The 18,743-nt window shown below is 41.9% G+C and overlaps 2 protein-coding genes across 3 annotated transcripts in view; one reads left to right on the top strand and one right to left on the bottom strand.

Annotated features, from left to right (window-relative positions):
* slc12a2 (solute carrier family 12 member 2) overlaps nt 1-14,292 on the top strand; it is a 47,478-nt gene extending 33,186 nt beyond the window's left edge. Inside the window, exons 18-27 of one of the 2 annotated variants that reach the window (XM_058790359.1) lie at nt 1,298-1,404; nt 1,859-1,938; nt 2,267-2,389; nt 5,424-5,471; nt 5,793-5,915; nt 8,516-8,627; nt 9,164-9,250; nt 9,763-9,898; nt 11,382-11,449; nt 11,630-14,292. In XM_058790359.1, the coding sequence (XP_058646342.1) occupies nt 1,298-1,404; nt 1,859-1,938; nt 2,267-2,389; nt 5,424-5,471; nt 5,793-5,915; nt 8,516-8,627; nt 9,164-9,250; nt 9,763-9,898; nt 11,382-11,449; nt 11,630-11,765 (1,020 nt within the window). In that variant the 3' untranslated portion in view covers nt 11,766-14,292. The remainder of the gene's footprint in view (nt 1-1,297; nt 1,405-1,858; nt 1,939-2,266; nt 2,390-5,423; nt 5,472-5,792; nt 5,916-8,515; nt 8,628-9,163; nt 9,251-9,762; nt 9,899-11,381; nt 11,450-11,629) is intronic. The other variant, XM_058790360.1, reaches the window with a different exon arrangement.
* A 1,300-nt stretch (nt 14,293-15,592) lies between these two features.
* Nucleotides 15,593-18,743, bottom strand: part of LOC131548785 (fibrillin-2) — a 112,599-nt gene continuing 109,448 nt past the window's right edge. The window contains exons 64-65 of the mRNA XM_058790358.1: nt 16,896-17,043; nt 15,593-16,766 (exon numbers count right to left, since the gene is read on the bottom strand). Coding sequence (XP_058646341.1) covers nt 16,434-16,766; nt 16,896-17,043 — 481 coding nt within the window. The 3' untranslated portion in view covers nt 15,593-16,433. The remainder of the gene's footprint in view (nt 16,767-16,895; nt 17,044-18,743) is intronic.

Below are 18,743 nucleotides of genomic sequence, written 5' to 3'. Positions count from 1 at the left end.
TTTTTTGTCTCTTAGAAATGCAAATTTGATAGTAGTAGCTTGAGTTAGGATGCAGATGTAAATTTTTGTTCATTATCAAAATTAGTAACGTGTAAAAATGGTAGCAACCTGATTTTTTTATATGGTGAAATTTAATTATTCTGACTGAGGTGGTTTTTGTTTTGTTTTGTTTTTAAACTCAGAATAATTAGAATAATCAGAATAATCATTGAGGTTATCATCATCTAAATGTATGCTACTATGGAAGACCAGTTAAAACCGCACACACAGCACACCTCAATACCATGGTAAAATATAACTATATGGTTTTTAGGTATTTGTATGAAAATCAGAAGTCTAAAAACATTTAGTATGGGCTAAATGCACACATGCTATAGCTTAATCTCAAAAATACTGTAATTATAATCCATTACTCCTTTAATACATTTAATTCATGTCTACATTAATAATATAATAAAATTAAGTCCAAATATCCACATTTCAGACACGGTTACTACAGTAAATCCATGGTAAATGATGGTGATTTGTAGATTGAAAAGTCTTCAGAGTCTCTGCTGTAAACTAGTTAATCACGAGTCATTAGTGTTCCTCGCTGGATCTCACAGCGCTGTTTAGTGCTCCTGAGTGAGACTCGTCAGCTCTGGTGAGTCGCGCTCTTTCGTTCCGCCTTTGCCTCATAAACATTGTATAGAAGAGGGGAGTCCGACTCAGCTCCTGGAGGGCCGGAGCCCTGTAGAGTTTAGATGCAACCCTAATTAAACACCTGATCCAGCTAATCAAGTCCTTCAGGATTATTTGAAAACTAGATGGTTTGTGTGTTGGAGCAGGGTTGGAACAAAACTCTGCAGGGCTCCGGAGTTTAACACCCCTGGTATAGAACATTTATCGAACTCTTATATCATTTTATCGAGAAATTATATTGCAATAATTATCGTTATTGATTTATCGCCCAGCCCTAGGCCAAAGGCTCCTTTGCACCAATCAGCCTAAAATTGGGCTTCTCTGTCCTTTGATTTCTTCTCTTCCTGCTTGGTGCATGTGAGCCCATAATCTGCTCACAGCTGAATTCTGCGTTATAGCCCATTTGGAAATATTTACTTCTCCGCGTGTGTGTGTGTGTGTGTGTGTGTGTGTGTGCTGATATGACCTACATTACGGGGCCAAAGTTGGCCTCACAAAACCTGCTTTCTCTGCTAACTGTCGCTGTAATTCAGAAAGCCTACATAAACATACCAAATATTTTCTTAAAAAAAAAGCAAAGCAGGTTGAGGATAGTTTGTCCTTTTGTGTTTCACAGGCTGCTGGTTTGGGCAGATTGAGACCCAACACGCTGGTGCTCGGCTTCAAGAACGACTGGCGCATTGGAGATATAAAGGAAGTCGAGACCTACATAAACCTGATGCAGTGGGTTTCATCTTCTGTTTGAAATCAGTCCGCTATTAATAACAATCTTATTGAAGTAGTGAGGCAGCAGCTTTTGTACAATGATGATGTGGTTTGTTTGTTTGCCTGACATCTGGTAGTCATCCATGCAATGTGAGATTCCAGATGAGTGAACGTTAATCAGAAATCATCAGAAAACTACAGTTACAGTCCGAGATCTGTGTGTATGTGATCTAGTGCAGACCACTCCATTACAAGCTGTTCCAACCCTAAAAGTGTTATTTTTTACACGCATGTATTGTGCTCTGGCATTGACTTTGATGCAGTTTTTCCCATGTTGTGTTCAGGTGCATGTATGTACAGCTGAAGAGCGTCTGCTAGATGTTTATGAGCAAACAGGGGAAAGCAGCTTTGAAGTAAATGGCGTGGGTCTTCAGCCTGCGAGACATTAACGCTTGTTTATTTGTGTGTGTAGCGACGCGTTTGATTTTCAGTACGGTGTCGTCATTCTCAGACTGCGAGAGGGACTCGATATCTCTCACATTCAAGGCCAAGGTACAGTACTGTACACAAACCACTACATTAACCAGTCTGCTTCTTAGTGCTGTTGATTTATCTTGAAGGCATCACCGTTCACTAGTGACGAACTACACCAGTAGAATATTGACTCTGCTTTACATGCCCTCTCACGGGAACAAAGTATTTACCCCTTCATAGCCTGTGAAACATTGAGATGGTCATGCGTGGTGGACCGTCAGTGTTCGGCTGGATGTAATTGTCCATGTAATGAGCTCGTTTTCTGTTAAGTGGACTTGCCGTTCATGCTGAATTTGAGTTTGCCTTGACCTCAAAGCGGTGCTGAACTTTCCGTTTGTTCCTGCAGATGACTCTTCGGCGATGAAGGATGTGGTGGTTTCAGTGGACATGAGCAAAGACTCGGATGGAGACTCGTCCAAACCCTCCTCCAGGGCCACCAGTGTCCAGAACAGCCCGGCCGTCCAGAAAGGTCGGTGCTTTGAGTTCGGTTGCTTGTAACATTCATTTGTTCTAGAAGAAGCTGAAAGTGAAAAGGCAGATGAGTGTGTTTCCCAGGGGTTTTGTGAAATGTTCCTGCTCCGCGGGGAAGTCCCTCTGATCCAGCGTGTGCTTCTGGGGCCAGTTCTCATCAGAAACGCTTCACATGCCATCTCATGCACACTCCATGTGTTTCTGAAATATCTGCCCAGCGCAGCACAACGAGCTCTCCGAAGGGTCCAGGCTGGGAACGCCGCGAGTGTTGATGTGCGTCTATGATTCATTACTCCGAGGTCTGAAGTATCGGCCTCTCCGCTCCATCTGACACTGGAGGGCTCTCTGAAGGCTGAGAAAACAACCATAAAAAACAAATATAGCCGCAAGCGACGAACAGCAGGGGTCAGGCACATGAGAGAGCTTGAGAAAATGAGCAGAACTGGCAGATTAGAAAGGGCACATGGATGTGATCGTATCCGTTAGGAGGATTGCGGAGCCTTTGGCCCGTCTCACCAGATGTCCATTAGGGCTGGGTTTTGGCACAACTGTCACGATTTGATTTGATTCTGCTTCACAAGCTTTCGATTCGATTTGGATTATTTTGTATATATCAGGTACAATACATGCCAGATTTTCTCAAGGAAAAAATATGTCTCCACTAACCATCAATATTATAATAATGCAGTACCAACTGACTCGCATGTATATTTTACTGCATTAAAATATGTATACAAACATTTAAATTACACTTATGTTTTTATAATATTGGAGTTATAATACTAACTTTGACCTTAAATTACATAATTATATTTCTACTCCAATTCATTTTTTGAAATAAACATTTTTGTCATATTGGTTGCTGCATATAAAAGCTTGACCGATCTATTCAAACAAATATAAGCACAGTAGAAATTATAATGAATATGTTATATAGTACATGCAGCTATTTAGTGAAAAGTTTTTCTAGCTGACTAACGAGTTTTTTGTCACAGCATTGTTTTCTGAGGTGAACGTGACGTGACCTGACACTGTTGTTCACAAGCTGTTATACAGACGTCTTTTGCGCGGGGAAACTAACGGTTTCAGCACGATGTAATCACACAGCTAAAGCGCAGGAGACGATCAGTGTCGCTGGCGCTTCTCTTAAACCGAGGCGCTACAGCGATCGGTCACATTAAACAGGGCTGAAACAGCATTTATTGTTTGAATATTGTAATACAATGGACAGAATTTGAAATCTGAGACCGTTTCATTTCAAAAGTAAGAAAGCTCATTGCTGTTTATTGGATGGGATGTGTGCTTCGATTAACTGAAAAACGACTAGACTAATCGATTCTTGGGATTTAAGAATCAAAAATGAGAATCGATTAAAATTTGAAATCAATATTGTTTTTGTTTCATGTGTACCGGTTCACAAACGCTGATCTAGAGCACACCGGAAGAGTTCAGTGGCTTGTATTTTCCAGATTCCCAAACAACTCTTCTCGAGTTTCACCACATGACAGATCGTGTAAAAGCTGTGGGAAAAGTCTATTATCTCTGAAGCGTGTTTTGATGGACGGTGATGTCCCGAGTTCCTCTACAGCGACGGTCACACTTTCAGCCCAAGTCTCTGTATCTGATTGGAATCTGATCTAATTGTTTGAGTGTATGGTATCTGTTCAGATCGTGTGTGTGCTGCATATATCTGCACTGGTCTCTACAGCGGTGACGTTGTGCTAGTGTGACCGTGCTAACATGGCCTGCAGTGCAGATGTTGTGTTCCAGCAGCAGGTGTTTCTGTAGCATCTCAGCAGTGTATTATCTGCATGTTTACTAACAATGTCTGATGGGAATATGAATGTAGCAGATTTGAAAATCATTTCATGCAAGTTTTTTTTTTTTTTTTTTGCCATGTACACTTATAAAGTATGATCAGATTCCAACAAGTGCACTTCCATAATGTACTTAGTGCTCTGTTTTCACGCACTAATTCTGTACTTAAGTACTAAAGAATCACTTTTAGTATATTAAGATGATCTAAGTGTACTCAACTGTGCTGTTTTGAGACACCATGAATATGAACTAAAATGCACTTTTAACATACTATCTCTGTATTTAAATGTATTTATTTACCACTTGTAGTACACTTGAGTACTAGTGCAGTGTTTTTCAGTCCTGTTCCTCGGGACCCACTGCTCTGCACATTTTGCATGTCTCCCTAATCTGACACTCATTTGAGTTCATGGAGCTCTTTTCTAATGAGCTGATGGTCTGAGTCAGGTGTGTAAATTAGGTAGACATTCAAAATGTGCAGAGCTGTGGGTCCCCAGGAGCAAGTTTGAAGACCACTGGACTAGTGCATGAAAGATGGGTTCAAGTGTACTACAAGTGGTAACTAAAATACAGAGAGAGTGTGTTAAAAGTGCATGTTAGTTCATATTCATGGTGTCTCAAGATCATCTAAGTGTACTCAACTGCTATTTTAAGTACTAAAGAATCACTTTTAGTACTTAAGTACAGAATTAGTGTGCGAAAATAGAGCGCTTTAAGTACATTATGGAAGTGCACTTGTTTTTCACCTGGGTATGTACCGAGTCTGATTTGGACTGACAGTCTGAACGAGGTTTAGAGCTCTTTACTCTTCAGATGATTTTAATGAAGCGAGACAAACTTTAATAAACAACCTAAAAAAAAAAATTGATCTCAAATCTTTTATAAAAGTCTTATTTACCAGTACTTTTATTTCTGGTTTAACAGTTCATTTATTTACTTGAAATATGGGCGGTACCCCGCATGGCACTCGGTCCGAGTGAGGTTTAACGTCAGATGGTCATCACAGACTCGTCTCAGGAGAGCTGCTTGCAGCGGTCACCGCGCTGATGTCATCCGTGTGTGTTAATGGATGCGTGTGGTTGATGATGATGATGACGACGCTCATGTAATAAACTGCAGCAGAACAAGCGTCTCTTTGTGTTTGACTGACGCACATGTTTCCCATTGCAGCATTAGCAGACTTTAACCTCTTGTGTTTTTCTAACATGATCCAGATGAGGATGAGGATGGCAAAGCCTACACTCGGCCGCTGTTGAAGAAAGGCAGGACATTTCTCTCACTCTCGTTCTGTCTCTGACCTGCATGCACTTTCTCTCGGTGGCGGTTTAGGACACGCTGCTTTCATGAGTGTCTCTGCTGGTTTGACCTCTGACCTTCACCTTTACGTGTGCTAGCGTGTGTTTCAGCTCCGGCGATGTCACTTCCTGTCTGTGATCTAACACGCGGTGTCTTCCTGCAGGGCTGCTTCTCTTTCCACTGAAGACTGCTTCGGTCTCTTTCCCTTCTCCTGTCTGTTTGATCAGTCTGCTCATGAATGAATCTGAGGGATTGGGAGATGGTCTGAGTGTGTGCTTGTGTTTCAGAGAAGAGGAGCCCGACGGTTCCCCTGAATGTGGCGGATCAGCGGCTGCTGGACGCCAGTCAGCAGTTCCAGCAGAAGCAGGGCAAGGGCACCATCGACGTCTGGTGGCTCTTCGATGACGGAGGTCAGTGAGAACACACTATTACGATGCACGATTTGGTTCTGCTAGGTTGGAAACAGTTCATTGTATTTTCCAAAATGTAACGGGGTGAAAATACTCGCACATTAGGTTGTGTGTAATCTCTGCTGTCACGTCTGAGCCACGTTTAACTGAAATAACTAACACTTACCCTGAAAGTTACTTCAGAAATAACCTCAACTTATGCTTCCATAAATGTAACCGGGGTAATGGGTTTAGCCTTTTTCTGGAACACCCCCAGAGCTGCCAGTGGGGGAAACGTTTGACCTTAACCCATGCAATTGACCTATCGGTAAGCCCCTCCCCTCGAACGCAGACTAGCCAATGGCAGTCGAGTATCAGTTGCACAGGGAGCTGAACTCGGACATCTTTAGGTCTGAGCGCCATAGAGAAACATTGGAAGATCCGAAGCTCGCATCGGTTTTATGGGGCTTATGCTTCAAAAATGGAAAAACGATGTGCCTGTAACACTGATTCCAGGTATCCTGAGAGAAGGGGCAATATCAATTATTTTATTAAATCTCCTGAATCCAAACAAAACAAAGCAAAATGTCCCTAAGTATTCACCCCAATACAAATGAAGACAAAACGTTCATTTTCTGGTTTCTGGTTGTCATACACTCATTAAGTTACAATTTTCATATACATGAACAGTGTTGATGCTGCATGTTGTCATCCGCGATCGTGATGACCGACCGTAATATGAGACTTCTCCCGCTTGCGTTGTGATCTGTAAACCCTCGCTTCGAGTTACCCACCGTATTTATTTTTAATTATTTTATAATTCCCTCCATGGAATATTTAATTCCCATTTGGTGGCCTTCTGTGTCCAAAATTGTGCAAAAACATCGTGGGAGCAGGTTTTCACACAGCAGCTGTCATTGAAAGACAGTGAGCAACTCCGTTTGTTTGTCCGAGGGAGCAACAGTAACTAAGGGGGGCGGGGCTTACCGATAGCTCAATTGCATCTTCAAGACACTGGGAACAGTTTTACTAAAGCAGTGCTATTCACAACAAGATCAGAGAAAACTACAGCTAGCTTACAATCTGTTAGGTATGACAAAAAAACTAAACAAAGCGATATGAGTGATTTCATGCCATAATGATACATGTACACTATTGGGACACCCCCCTTCTTTAGAACAGAAAAAGCACTTCCAAAACTGTCAACAAAGATGGAAACATTATTCATGCATTTAAAAATCGTATTTCCATCTCTGTTTCAACAGTTTTGGAAGTGTCTAAAATGAATGTTTTTGGCTCAAGGTCTGCATTAAGTCGCACCAGAGCTTTCTGCAGACCGGTCAAGTTCTTCCACACTGACTCAGTCAATCATTTCTGTTTGAACCTTGCCTTATACACAGAGGCATCGTCATGCTAGAATAGAAAAGGGTTCTGTTCAAACTGTTGCTTTAAAATTAGAAGCACACAATTCCCTACAATATCATTATATGCTTAAACATTGTTTTAGTAATTTCCATGAATCCAAATCGTGCTCAGACCTGTTCATTAGAAGGGGGTGTCCCAATAATTTTCCACATAGTCCATATAGTGTATGTCACACAATTAGTTTGTTTTTTAGCAAAGCATAAGTCTATGGCAATGAAATAAACCTGCTGCTGTATTGTTACTTTAAGAGCTAATGCTCAGATTCAATATACTGACACACGTCTGAAATGACTGTAAACGGTTGACATATCTGGCTGTTTACACATGAATACTTAGCAAGATGGACAGTTTTATGTTTTTGCTGTGTATTTGGCCACTTGGTTGTGAGAAGCTGTGAAGAGGACTCTTGTTTTCAGTCCTCCTCCGTGTGAGACAGACAGCTCTCTCTCTCTCTGAGAGCACATAAAACCTGTCAGACAGCATACGAGTGCTGAGCTGAGCTCTGCTCTCACTTCAGCTTTACAATCACTTACGCATTTGAACTGACAAGACTTAAGAAAACATGTACAAGTGGTTACCTTTTGCCAAGTGCCAATTCTGTAGCTGTCCTGAGCGTCTTTCACGCTGGCCCTGGGCCACTGAGAAACGCCTGCTGTCGATAGTACAGGATTTCTGTTTTAAACACGCTTTTCATCACACTAGCTAACTTATTAAACGCGTCCGTATGCCATATTACTGAATTATGTGCTTCTGGACGGGATGCAGATGAGTTTGGAGGTTAGAGGCTGTTCTAGACCCCAGCATCAGTGTCTTGAGGGCGACGTGAGCAGAAGGCCAGAGCTTTCTGTTTAACAAGGCAAACCTCTATGAGCTCTTGTCTTCATTTAACTTGATAGCTTTAAAGCTGTAGTGTCGTGTTAATTTCCACACCGACGCGTGCTTGTCATGACAGCAGTGAAGTGGCTCTGCAGCATTTCATTCACACGCAAACACTGACAGCTGTGACGTAAGAGCAGATGTGTACAATAGCCTTTACTTCAGGAACTTACCTCTAGTTATAATGTTTATATTGCAATCTGTTATTTCATATGTTTGGTACAGTACGTGTGATTTATGCTACTGCAACACTGATGCATCCTCTGCCGCTAGAACAGGTTGCTTCTTGTCTGTAATCTGATGTATCTGTTCTGCGTCAGGTCTGACTCTACTGATCCCCTATCTGATCGCCAACAAGAAGAAATGGAAGGACTGTAAGATCCGCGTCTTCATCGGAGGCAAGATCAACCGAATCGACCATGACCGCAGAGCGTACGTACTACAGCCGTTATCCAATGAAATAATGCTGTAATGAAGTAATGACTCTTTGTTTCAGAATTATATCAGAATCATAGCTAAAGTAAAATGTTTAGACTCCCCTGGCCTCCCATCTCTCAGATAGTTGAGATGAGCCAGACTGCGGATGGCTTTAGTATGCCAGGTCTCTCTCTCTCTCTCTCACTCACTCGCTCGCTCGCTCTGAATGCACGTGGAGGTATTGTGTGTGTGAGACAAATGTTTCCCATTGTCCTCCGCAGCTGCTGCCAGAGCCTTTGTTCGCTATAATTAGACGTGTTCCAGCAGCGCGGTCTTCACAGAAAGCGTGAGCATGTTCAGCTGCACATGTGTAGATTCAGTTTGATGGGTCTGTGCTGGATCCTCCGGTCATCTGCACATTACATTTCAGGAGCATTTGAGGAACCGGCTGAGCAAACTAATTGTTCAGTGCAAGGAGGCAGTGGCAAATATTGCATGCATTATTTATTGTTGCCTGATAAATATGTAATGAGACTTTGTTCTGTCCTTAGCATGGCCACATTGCTCAGCAAGTTCAGGATCGATTTCTCTGACATCACGGTCCTGGGTGATATCAACACGAAGCCCAACTCGGAGGGGTATGAACTACACCACACTAATCTCATTACATGAACTCCCTCCTCAACACTGCTTCACGGTTAATTGTTTGTGGAATGATATTTGAGCGCTAGTTTTGCGTTTGGGGTCTCTTCGTTTATTTGTTAGCTAAAAGCATGGGAAAATCCATTCAGAAATACATAATGATTCTTAGAAAAATCTGAATGTACTCAGAGTTTAGTTTTAACCATGACTGGATAATGATGCGTATGTGCACAGACAATGCCTGGCAGTTACATAGAAGAACCCCTGAGCAAGTATCCGCTTTCACAGAGTTCAGAAGAGGCGCATGACCTGTCTGTCACAGATCACAGTTTAACACCTGATTTCATAACTGTTGATCTTGTGTTTGACGTCAGTAATCGATAAACCGTTAGATCATTTTGAAATGGCTTTGTGATTTGGATCAGGATTCCCACCCCGAGTATTAGCATGTTTCTGAGGGAAGGTTGCCCTCCGCGTTCTCAGCGCTGACCTCTTGTTTGTTGTTCAGTTTGACAGAGTTTTCTCAGATGATTGAGCCATATAAGCTGAGAGAAGATGACATGGAGCAAGAAGCTGCTGAGAAGCTGAAGAGCGAAGAGCCCTGGAGAATCACAGACAATGAGCTGGAGCTCTACAAAGCCAAGGTCTCAACACACACCTCCTGTCTCATTCATTCATGAAGCACATTAAAGACGATCGATCAAAGCAGAGACCATGAGAAAGCACGGCACATGAGTACAGGAGCTCACGCGATAGTAGGGGCTTTGATTAGAGTAATTTCCTGGTCTGAATAAGCATGGAAAAAAGAAAACACAAGTATAGAGGAATATTTGTGTTTCCAGACAATTGCCCCTCTGCTTGTATGATCAGTTTAGTTTTAGAAATGCCCAGTTTTATATTTTAGAGAACAGAATAGTGTTTTTGTGGTGTTTGGAGCCGGTGCAGAAACAACTGAATTTTCATTATGCAAAACTGTTTGTCTTTACCATAAGTGAGTCTCTTTTGAGCTTCACTAAATGAATGAGTGTGAGCCTTTGCTTCACAACCAGAAACAGACAAAGGGACTCTTCATCATCTATTACCAAATAAACCTACTCTATAAATTATAAATGAAATCTTATTCAACACAAAGATTGAAAATACAGTGTTTTGTACATTTCTTCCATTACGTAAGAAGATGATCCAGCAGTTGCTGGGCAAAATATATGAACCTCTCAGATGATCATTTGAGGAAGGCATTTCAGTTAATAAGATAAAAACCAGGAGCGTGTTCATCAGGTCCTGTCCGACTGAAAGAGCATCAGTCTGGCCCTCATTACACGATGATGAGCAGTTTAGTAGGGAATTATTTGGTATTGTTCTCGCAGTACCTTTAAACAAGCAACATCAACACTAACATTTAAATCAAAACATGCAGTGCAATGTAAAGCAACACTGAGGCACTTTGTGCTGTTAGAAATACACTCCTCGTTGGCTATTTTGCCAAAACAGAAATCACGATCATGTAACAGAATAAATTATTTGAAGACATTGATTGACCTTCTAGTTCAAAATCATACACCTATAATATAAACCCTTTAAAATCAATGGTAAAATCTTAAACCGCTCTCTGAACTGACTCCTATTTATATAGGATTTAAAGACCTCACTTTTCCATTTGAGTCATGGTTTAGAAAAGAGCATAAAGTTGGCTGTTTGTCGAGAGAGGACAAAAAGGACCCAAAATTGAGCCCTGTGGTACCCCACAAGTGATGAATGCAGAGTTTTAAAGATGAGTCCAGAACCAGGGGAAGTAGCACATTGTTGTTAGTTCTGGTGAAGAGCAGAGTGATTGAGCGTATCCAACAGAACCAGAGCAGCACACGATTCTCACTGAGGTCCTGTTTGCTCAGGGCTGATGACTCTACGGCTGCTGTATTTTGACTCTATAAGCAGAAAGAATGACATTTTTAGAAAGTTAAGGTTAAGACCAAGACTAGTTAGACTGCTCATGACTCAGGAAACAGTGGAGGTGATGGTATGTAGATGCACTGTTTCCAAATGCTTCTCTGTATCTGCTAGCAGCTGAGAAAACACACTCTGCAGAGACTTCAGTCATCCTGCTAATTGATTTGTTTGTTTCCTCAGAGTAACCGTCAGATCCGACTGAACGAGCTGTTGAAGGAGCACTCAAGCACAGCCAACCTCATCGTCATGTAAGTTACAGACATCAGCGTTTCAGTGACTCGTAAAGACGGTCACTTGCTGCCACCTACTGGTGTAGTGCTGTGACCGTTACATCAGCACTGCTCAGTGTGTCCTGAGAGAAGTGATGTTTGAGAGAGGCGTTTCCAGCCAGCTCTGATATTGTGTGTGTGTGTGTGTGTGTGTAACAGGAGCATGCCGCTGGCCAGGAAAGGAGCCGTCTCCAGCGCTCTTTACATGGCCTGGCTGGACACACTATCCAAAGACCTGCCACCCATCCTCCTGGTGCGCGGGAACCATCAGAGCGTCCTCACCTTCTACTCGTAGAGCTCTCTCAGACAAGCACAGCACCTCAGACTGATGATGATGATGACCATGATGATTTTAATGATGCTGATAGACGTTTCTCGACAGAGCTGAAACAAACGGACTCCTTCTGCGCCGCAGCGCTCAACAGGAAAGATCAGCGTTTGGCGTTTGGTTTCTATTGTCCTCGGCTCACAGGTTTCCGAGCACACGTTGTTACACTGATTGTTGTTATCATTGTTATCATTACTATGACTGTCACAACTTTTTGAGTTGTGGATTTTTTTTTTCTTCTCTTTTATAATTTGCTCTTGATGAAGCAATAATCACCTCATTTCTTATTTTCTCACTTTGAAGAAAAACACACGATTCTTTGCAACACTTTTTATAGCCTTGTGGATGTGCCTTCCTGTGCAATCAGATTAAATTCTTAAACTTTTCCCTGACTGGTGATTTATAACGAAGTAGACGTAGGCTGCTTGTTTTTATTGGGTTTTAAATGTAAATCTTCCTTGATTTTATCACGTTTTAATGCGAGTGGACTGAGGTTTCCACCGCGCTGCATTTGAAAACACTTTTTCGCTTTTTTGTAGGCAGATATTGTTTGTTTTTGTTTTTTTCTTCAGAGTTAGTCTTCCTTTAAGCATTGAATGAGTCTTGTTACAATGATCGACCTGAACTACAGGGTGATTACAATCATCTTTCAAGTAGTCTGATGTAAAAAAAAGAGAGTCAGAACTTTAACAGAACTATATTAGTTTTCCCTAGCGTGCTGTTGAATGGTTTTTGGTGTGATGGAGAGAGGCTGATGAGTGCCGTCTGTCTGAAGGAGAAAGAGCGGTCAGATCCTTTCAAACTAACAATCAACCAAATAAGAGCGAAGCCCTTAAATCACAGATCCTGCTACAGACCAGACCTTTGCCTTAACAGATGAGGGGATGATTGTTTTTACGGTCTTCAAGCCATACGGTTCTCCAGACCAGAAAGTCCTCTCATCTTCACACTCTGTCCGTGTTATAAAGCAGTCTGGAATTGTAGATCGAGGTCGGGCTGTTGCGGTCTTCCCTTCCTTCCTTCTGCTTTCACCGGAGATCCCCGAGATGTGTTAATGTGTGGTTTGAAGCTGTAAGAATGTGTTCCTCTATGCAGATGGACTGCGTGCGACTCGTTGAAATCGTGCATCTAAACTCAGGATTGAGTGCCGGGTTCATCGTTAGCGTTGGAGACTTGCTCCGTTTTTCTTCAGAGCCTCTGAGAAACCGATGCGGATTCGTTCGGTTCCTGAATGTTTGTCCGGTTGACTCTTGTGATTGAATGCTGGGATGTTTGAGCGGATGTTTGTCGTATGACCCATCATGCCTTAGTTTCAAACTATAGCTAAGCGGAGGGTTGGTGCGTTAGCCTCATGGGTAAGTGTTTGCGTGTCCATCGCGTTCTGGCTGAACATGACGTGTCCAGGTCTTGGGTTTCGTCACGCTTTGACTTTATTTCTAACACTAGTTTTGCTCACAGGCTCAGTGTGTTGTGCTGTCACAGGTTCTGTTGTGCGTTCGATTCACAGCCCTGCCGTCTGTGTACCTGAGAAATACTCAATGTGACAAAGTTAGAAATGAATATATTATTCATATTTATAGTTCTCAATATAAACTAGTATTTAAAGTACGTAGCTGTGTGCGCCGCATGTGTTTGATTTGAAGTGGGTGACGCTGACGGTACAATCTTACCTGTTCTGTGTTTGTATGTTGGTGTGGCTACAGCACTCACTCACCCGACCACGACTAAATCACCAATTCAACTATTACCTGTTATCTTGAATGATTAAGATACCTGTATATTATATTTAGATCTAGAGGAGAGAGTGTGTCACAAGCATATAATGTGTGTTTCTCACTGATCTAGCTGCAGCTGTAGGTTTCCGTTCGGTGAGGAGCTGTAAAAGCGCCTCTGGTGTTTCTGTAGAAGACTGTTTTTTTTGCCCTCGGCATGTCATGGCGTTTCTCATCCTGCAGATTGTGTTGCCAAAGTCTGTTTCATGTTCTCTCGTCAGCTTATTGCTACATGTCCAAATGAGTTCACACATCAAGGTCAGCGAGTTCCAGCCTCTAGTTCACACTATACTTCCTTACTAACTTGTAAATATCTTTTAACCTAACCAGATTAATCAAAGGAGTGGAATAATATTTCTCATCGTATTAATTAGCCGTTATATTTATTTCAGGGTTTTTTTCTTTCTTCTGTTACAGTAGTTTTATGTGAATTATTTTCCTTTTTTTAGTTGTTTGGGTTTAGTCTGCAGATTCTCATCTTTGGTCACATTTCTATCTTTTATATGCCTTTTAACGATGGCTCTGTTGAGCAGCGGTTTGAGTTTCCTGCTGAACCGTGAGGGTGGATCTGATCGACTGATGGCGCTGGAACAGTAATGTTTTGATATACTGTACTGTTATTTGTCACATGTATGCTTTTTTCTAACATTTTAACGGTTAAGGGTATCAATGCTTTGTACATCTTTATTGCAATATATAAAAATAAACTGAAATGATAATCAGTTGCTGCAGTCTGTTTCTGTTGGTGATGAGCATCTTACTTCACTTCCGTTCAGTGCATACAGCACATGCTGAGAGTTCATTTAGGCCCGGGATCTGGAGCTCAAGTCTCTAAAGCACTAGCTACCGCAGTTTACCATTAGTATGGTGATTTATACATTTATCCAAACTAGTGTCTTACACGTTCAGTCCCTCCAGTGTAAGCTGAGCTCGAGTGAACTATATCGTCCCTAATTCAGAAATCATGATGAACACGGTGAGTGACTGATCTTTACAGTAATTATATGACCAGCACCTGTAATACATTCAGTGAAATAAATCAACTTTTTGATGTTATAATATACAAGTTTCACTTTTTGAATGGAATTAGAATATTCATTCATTACACACAGACTGATATATTTCAAATGTTTATTTCTTTTAATTTTGATGATTAGAGCGTACAGCTCATGAAATTCTAATACTGTGAGATACTGATTTTTGACTTTCATGAGTTGTAAGCTCTAATCATCAAAATCAAAAGAAATAAACATTTTAAATATATCAGTCTGTGTGTAATGAATGAATATAATATACAAGTTTCACTTTTTGAATGGAATATCATCAAAAAGTTGATTTATTTCACCAATTCCAATTATATGACCAGCACCTGTATATTAACTTGATGACAGTATAATTTAATATTTCAATTAACAGCTGAAAATCCTTTATTATTATTATTCATCATTGCAAAATCTACTGTATGCTAGTTTAGTCAAGTAATACAGGTTTTTAGTAACTTGGCCTATGCACTGGTAATTACATTTTCTCAATTATACAGCATCAAATAAATGTCAGAATGATTAGGCAAGTCAATATTCTGAGCACGTAAAGCTGTTATGCATTTCAAAAAGTTGAGTTTAGTTTACTTTTTATTTTTATTTTTACAGTTCACATTTGGCAACAATTTGTGTACTGTATATCTGAAAAAAATGGTTGATTATTCATTAATGCTGTTATTTCCCTGACTGTGATGCAATAAATGCAGTAAGTGTTATAAAAATGACTGGCACTAGTATTCAAAAGTGGTCTTTAGGGAGGCAAAGGAAATCGTCGTCTTGACTGTTCCATGCAGGTAACAGTGGTGCTGTGCTCACAGTTGATGGCCTACAGTTTAGCAGGTTTAGTTACTGTTGATAATCTACACCCAGTACAATTTACAAAATGTTTAATAAAAGATTTCACAACTCAGAAAACTTCATATCAGGAGAACCATCATATTGGACTCAATCCAATGGAGAAGAATGAAATGTTTTGCAGGAAGATTGTATATGTGCTTGTATGCTTGCTCTATAAAGATGAGTGTGTGTAACTGTATTGGCATTATGATGTAAACATGGTTTATGAGGACACCTCTGATTTGGAATTTGAAAGGCTTAAAAACAAACTAGGCCTATAGGTTTTATTGAAATTGAAAAAATGGCAAACGTTTTCTATGAGGGTTAAGGGATAGTAAATATGATTACATCTGCGTGTGTGAGAGCACTTCACCCACTGGTCACGTATTTAAAGCAAGATGACAATGTGTGTATCCAAAATCGCCCCCATATACTCTTAAATAGCGGACGTTCTCAAGTGCACCTATTCAATCCCACAATGCTCAGCAAAAACAAGTGTACAACTGTACACTCAACAGCTTATGGCTAGAGAATACCCATAATGCACCGAGTCCCCACCAAATGAATTGCTGTGTCTCGCCAGAAGATGGCGCCTGTAGCTGAATCATCCGTCCATTCATTTTACAAAGCACTCATCCACAGCATATATACAATACAGGTATAAATTCATTGTAAACCGATTATTAAATCGTTTTAATAAGGTTTATACATAATTTCCATGACAGAGTTCAAGATAAATCCTCCTACTGGAGCTGCCAGTTTCAAATGATTATTAAACAGCAGCTGAACTATGCAAACGCAGCAGTTCTTCCGGTGCACTCAGTCATTCTCTCCTTCATGTCAACTGAATTTGTGGCCTAGTGTAGGGAATAGTGAATGAGGGTATGGGGGGTGATTTCGGATGCAGCCAGTGACTTCTGAAAGAGCGGTCAGTTATCTTATGAAACTCACATGTTCGTTGGTTGTAGTTGCCAGCGGTTCCTGCTCTACTGGAGTGTAATGTGGAGAGTCATGTGTAGGTTTGGAGGAGGTCGCTCATCCCTGTGCATGTCTTCAGAGCGAGCAGAACTGATCTGCAGTATGTAGCGTGTCACTGAGGGTGTCCTGTGTGCGCTGTGCAGGTAACTGATACCCGCCCGCTGTCTGATGTGGAAGAATCCGCCACGGTTTCCAGCTGTGATGGTGTACATGACGTCTTGAGCAGGCGCACCGACAGCGGGCAGCAGCTCCAGTATGGCTTCATTGGGTTTGAGTTGTGAGCGATTGAGAAGTAATCTCAGCGGCTGATCCACGTCCACACTGGCCAGACTAACTCCCTCCTGAACAGAAGAATATTATATTACAATCATGAGGTGCAATGAACTGACATCCACACGCCTAACCCTATTCATTTACAAAAGAGAAGAAACTACCGGTCCAACACATCTTTAACGACATGTTTTTTTTACCAGTGTGAGGTCTGAAGAGTGTCTTCTCCTGACACTTTTCTTCTGCTGTCCATTCGTTTTGCAGCCATTGCAGGTTTCAGGAGAAAGACTGTTTTCCTCTTCTGGTCCAAGCCCAGCACCTCCAAAACCAGCAGCAGATACACAGTTTCTGCAGGAACAATCACTCATTCACTCTCATGGACAGAAAAGACGAAAATACAAGATCAGTTAATCACACAAAATGATTGCTTATGTGAACTTAATGTCAGATGTTTTCTTTCAGAGGGGAACTTTATGGCATTGAAGCTATGGGAACAGTATTACAGATGCCGCCACACTAAGGAAGAACGCCTGCCCCACAAGGCTGTGTAACACTGGCGCAGACGCCTGCCGAGGCAGAATGAGTGTGTGTGGAGAGGACTGGCCTGCCACAGCACACAGATCTTGTAAGGGTGCACCCTTAGATAGTGCCTTAGAAGATGCTGCACTCCGAGTGAAGTGGGCCCTGACAGCTAGAGGAGAAGCCATTCTGCACGCCTATATAGTGACAGAGCAATCCAGCTATCCAGGGGCTGATTGGTGAACGCATTACCTCTACCACGACCACCAAAGTCCGTATCCAGATCAGATGGTGGATCAGCACCTAGAGATGACCTCTACAGCCCTGAACGTCAGCAGAGACGAGGACAACTAGATGAGCCCCAGAGACTGATCCCCAGTGAAGACCCTGTCTCCTAGACGGCCATCAGGACAAGACCTCGGGAACCAGATGAGTCCTCTGCACAAACTGACTCTGACTCTGCCTACTTTAGCCTATATTTAAACTGCTGATTTTGTCTGGCCAGAGAAGAATGACACTATTTCTCCGTCTAAATACTGTAAAGCTGCTTTGACACAATTTGCATTGTTAAAAGCGCTATACAAATAATAGTGACTTGACTTGACCAAAGCCACTGGAATGAGTGGTGGACATAGATCATAAGAGACTGGATTTTAGTCCAGACCGGACTGCACTGGACATTTCTTGGGAAAAAGGCCTTAAGTGTGACTGGATGAGTGGTTGCAGGGTGGATAACTGCATCAGGTGTGATCACATCTAACTTGTTTTTGGAGCCAGATTCGGAGCATTGAAGTGAAGTGACGTGTGGCCAAGTATGGTGGTGACCCATACTCAGAATTTGTGTTCTGCATTTAACCCATCCAAGTGCACACACACAGTAGTGAACACACACCCGGTGCAGTGGGCAGCCATATAGCCATATTGGGATTGACTCAAGGGTCTCACCTCAGTCGTGGTATTGAGGGTGGAAGAGAGTGCTACAATCCCCCCCACCTACAATCCCTGATGGACCTGAGACTCAAACCCATCACCTTCGGGTTACAAGTCAGACTCTCTAACCATTAGGCCATGACTACCTCCAAGGTAAGTGGAGATGGATCCTTGTTAGGTTCAGAAAAATTCACAGAGCGTGCAAAAAGAAAGGGGGACACCGTCTCAAGCTCCTCCACCAACTCCACCTGCGACCCCATGATCTAAAAGCCTGCTGAAAGGAGCTCCAGCACTGAACCAACCGGGCGGTGGACTGGGTTCAAAGGGTTAGGACCCGACCTAATTGCAGAAATCACACTCAGAAACAGACAGCTCACGCATATAATGCTGGTGTTTGCGTTCCAATGGCTTAAATCGCTTGTTTTTAAACCACAATGCTTAAAAACGCATGAAAATGATGAGTTTTCATGACCATGGCTCACAGCAACGTGACGTGAGCGTGCTAAATAAGCTAAAGCTTGCTGCAAAAGTTACCATGAATATGTCGGGGGAAATAGTAAGGAAATATTTGAATTATTTATTAATAAACTAGTCTTTTC

This window comes from Onychostoma macrolepis, chromosome 10 (assembly GCF_012432095.1).
Source record: "Onychostoma macrolepis isolate SWU-2019 chromosome 10, ASM1243209v1, whole genome shotgun sequence".
Classification (NCBI taxonomy): domain Eukaryota; kingdom Metazoa; phylum Chordata; class Actinopteri; order Cypriniformes; family Cyprinidae; genus Onychostoma; species Onychostoma macrolepis.
This window is presented reverse-complemented; position numbering and strand designations above follow the sequence as displayed.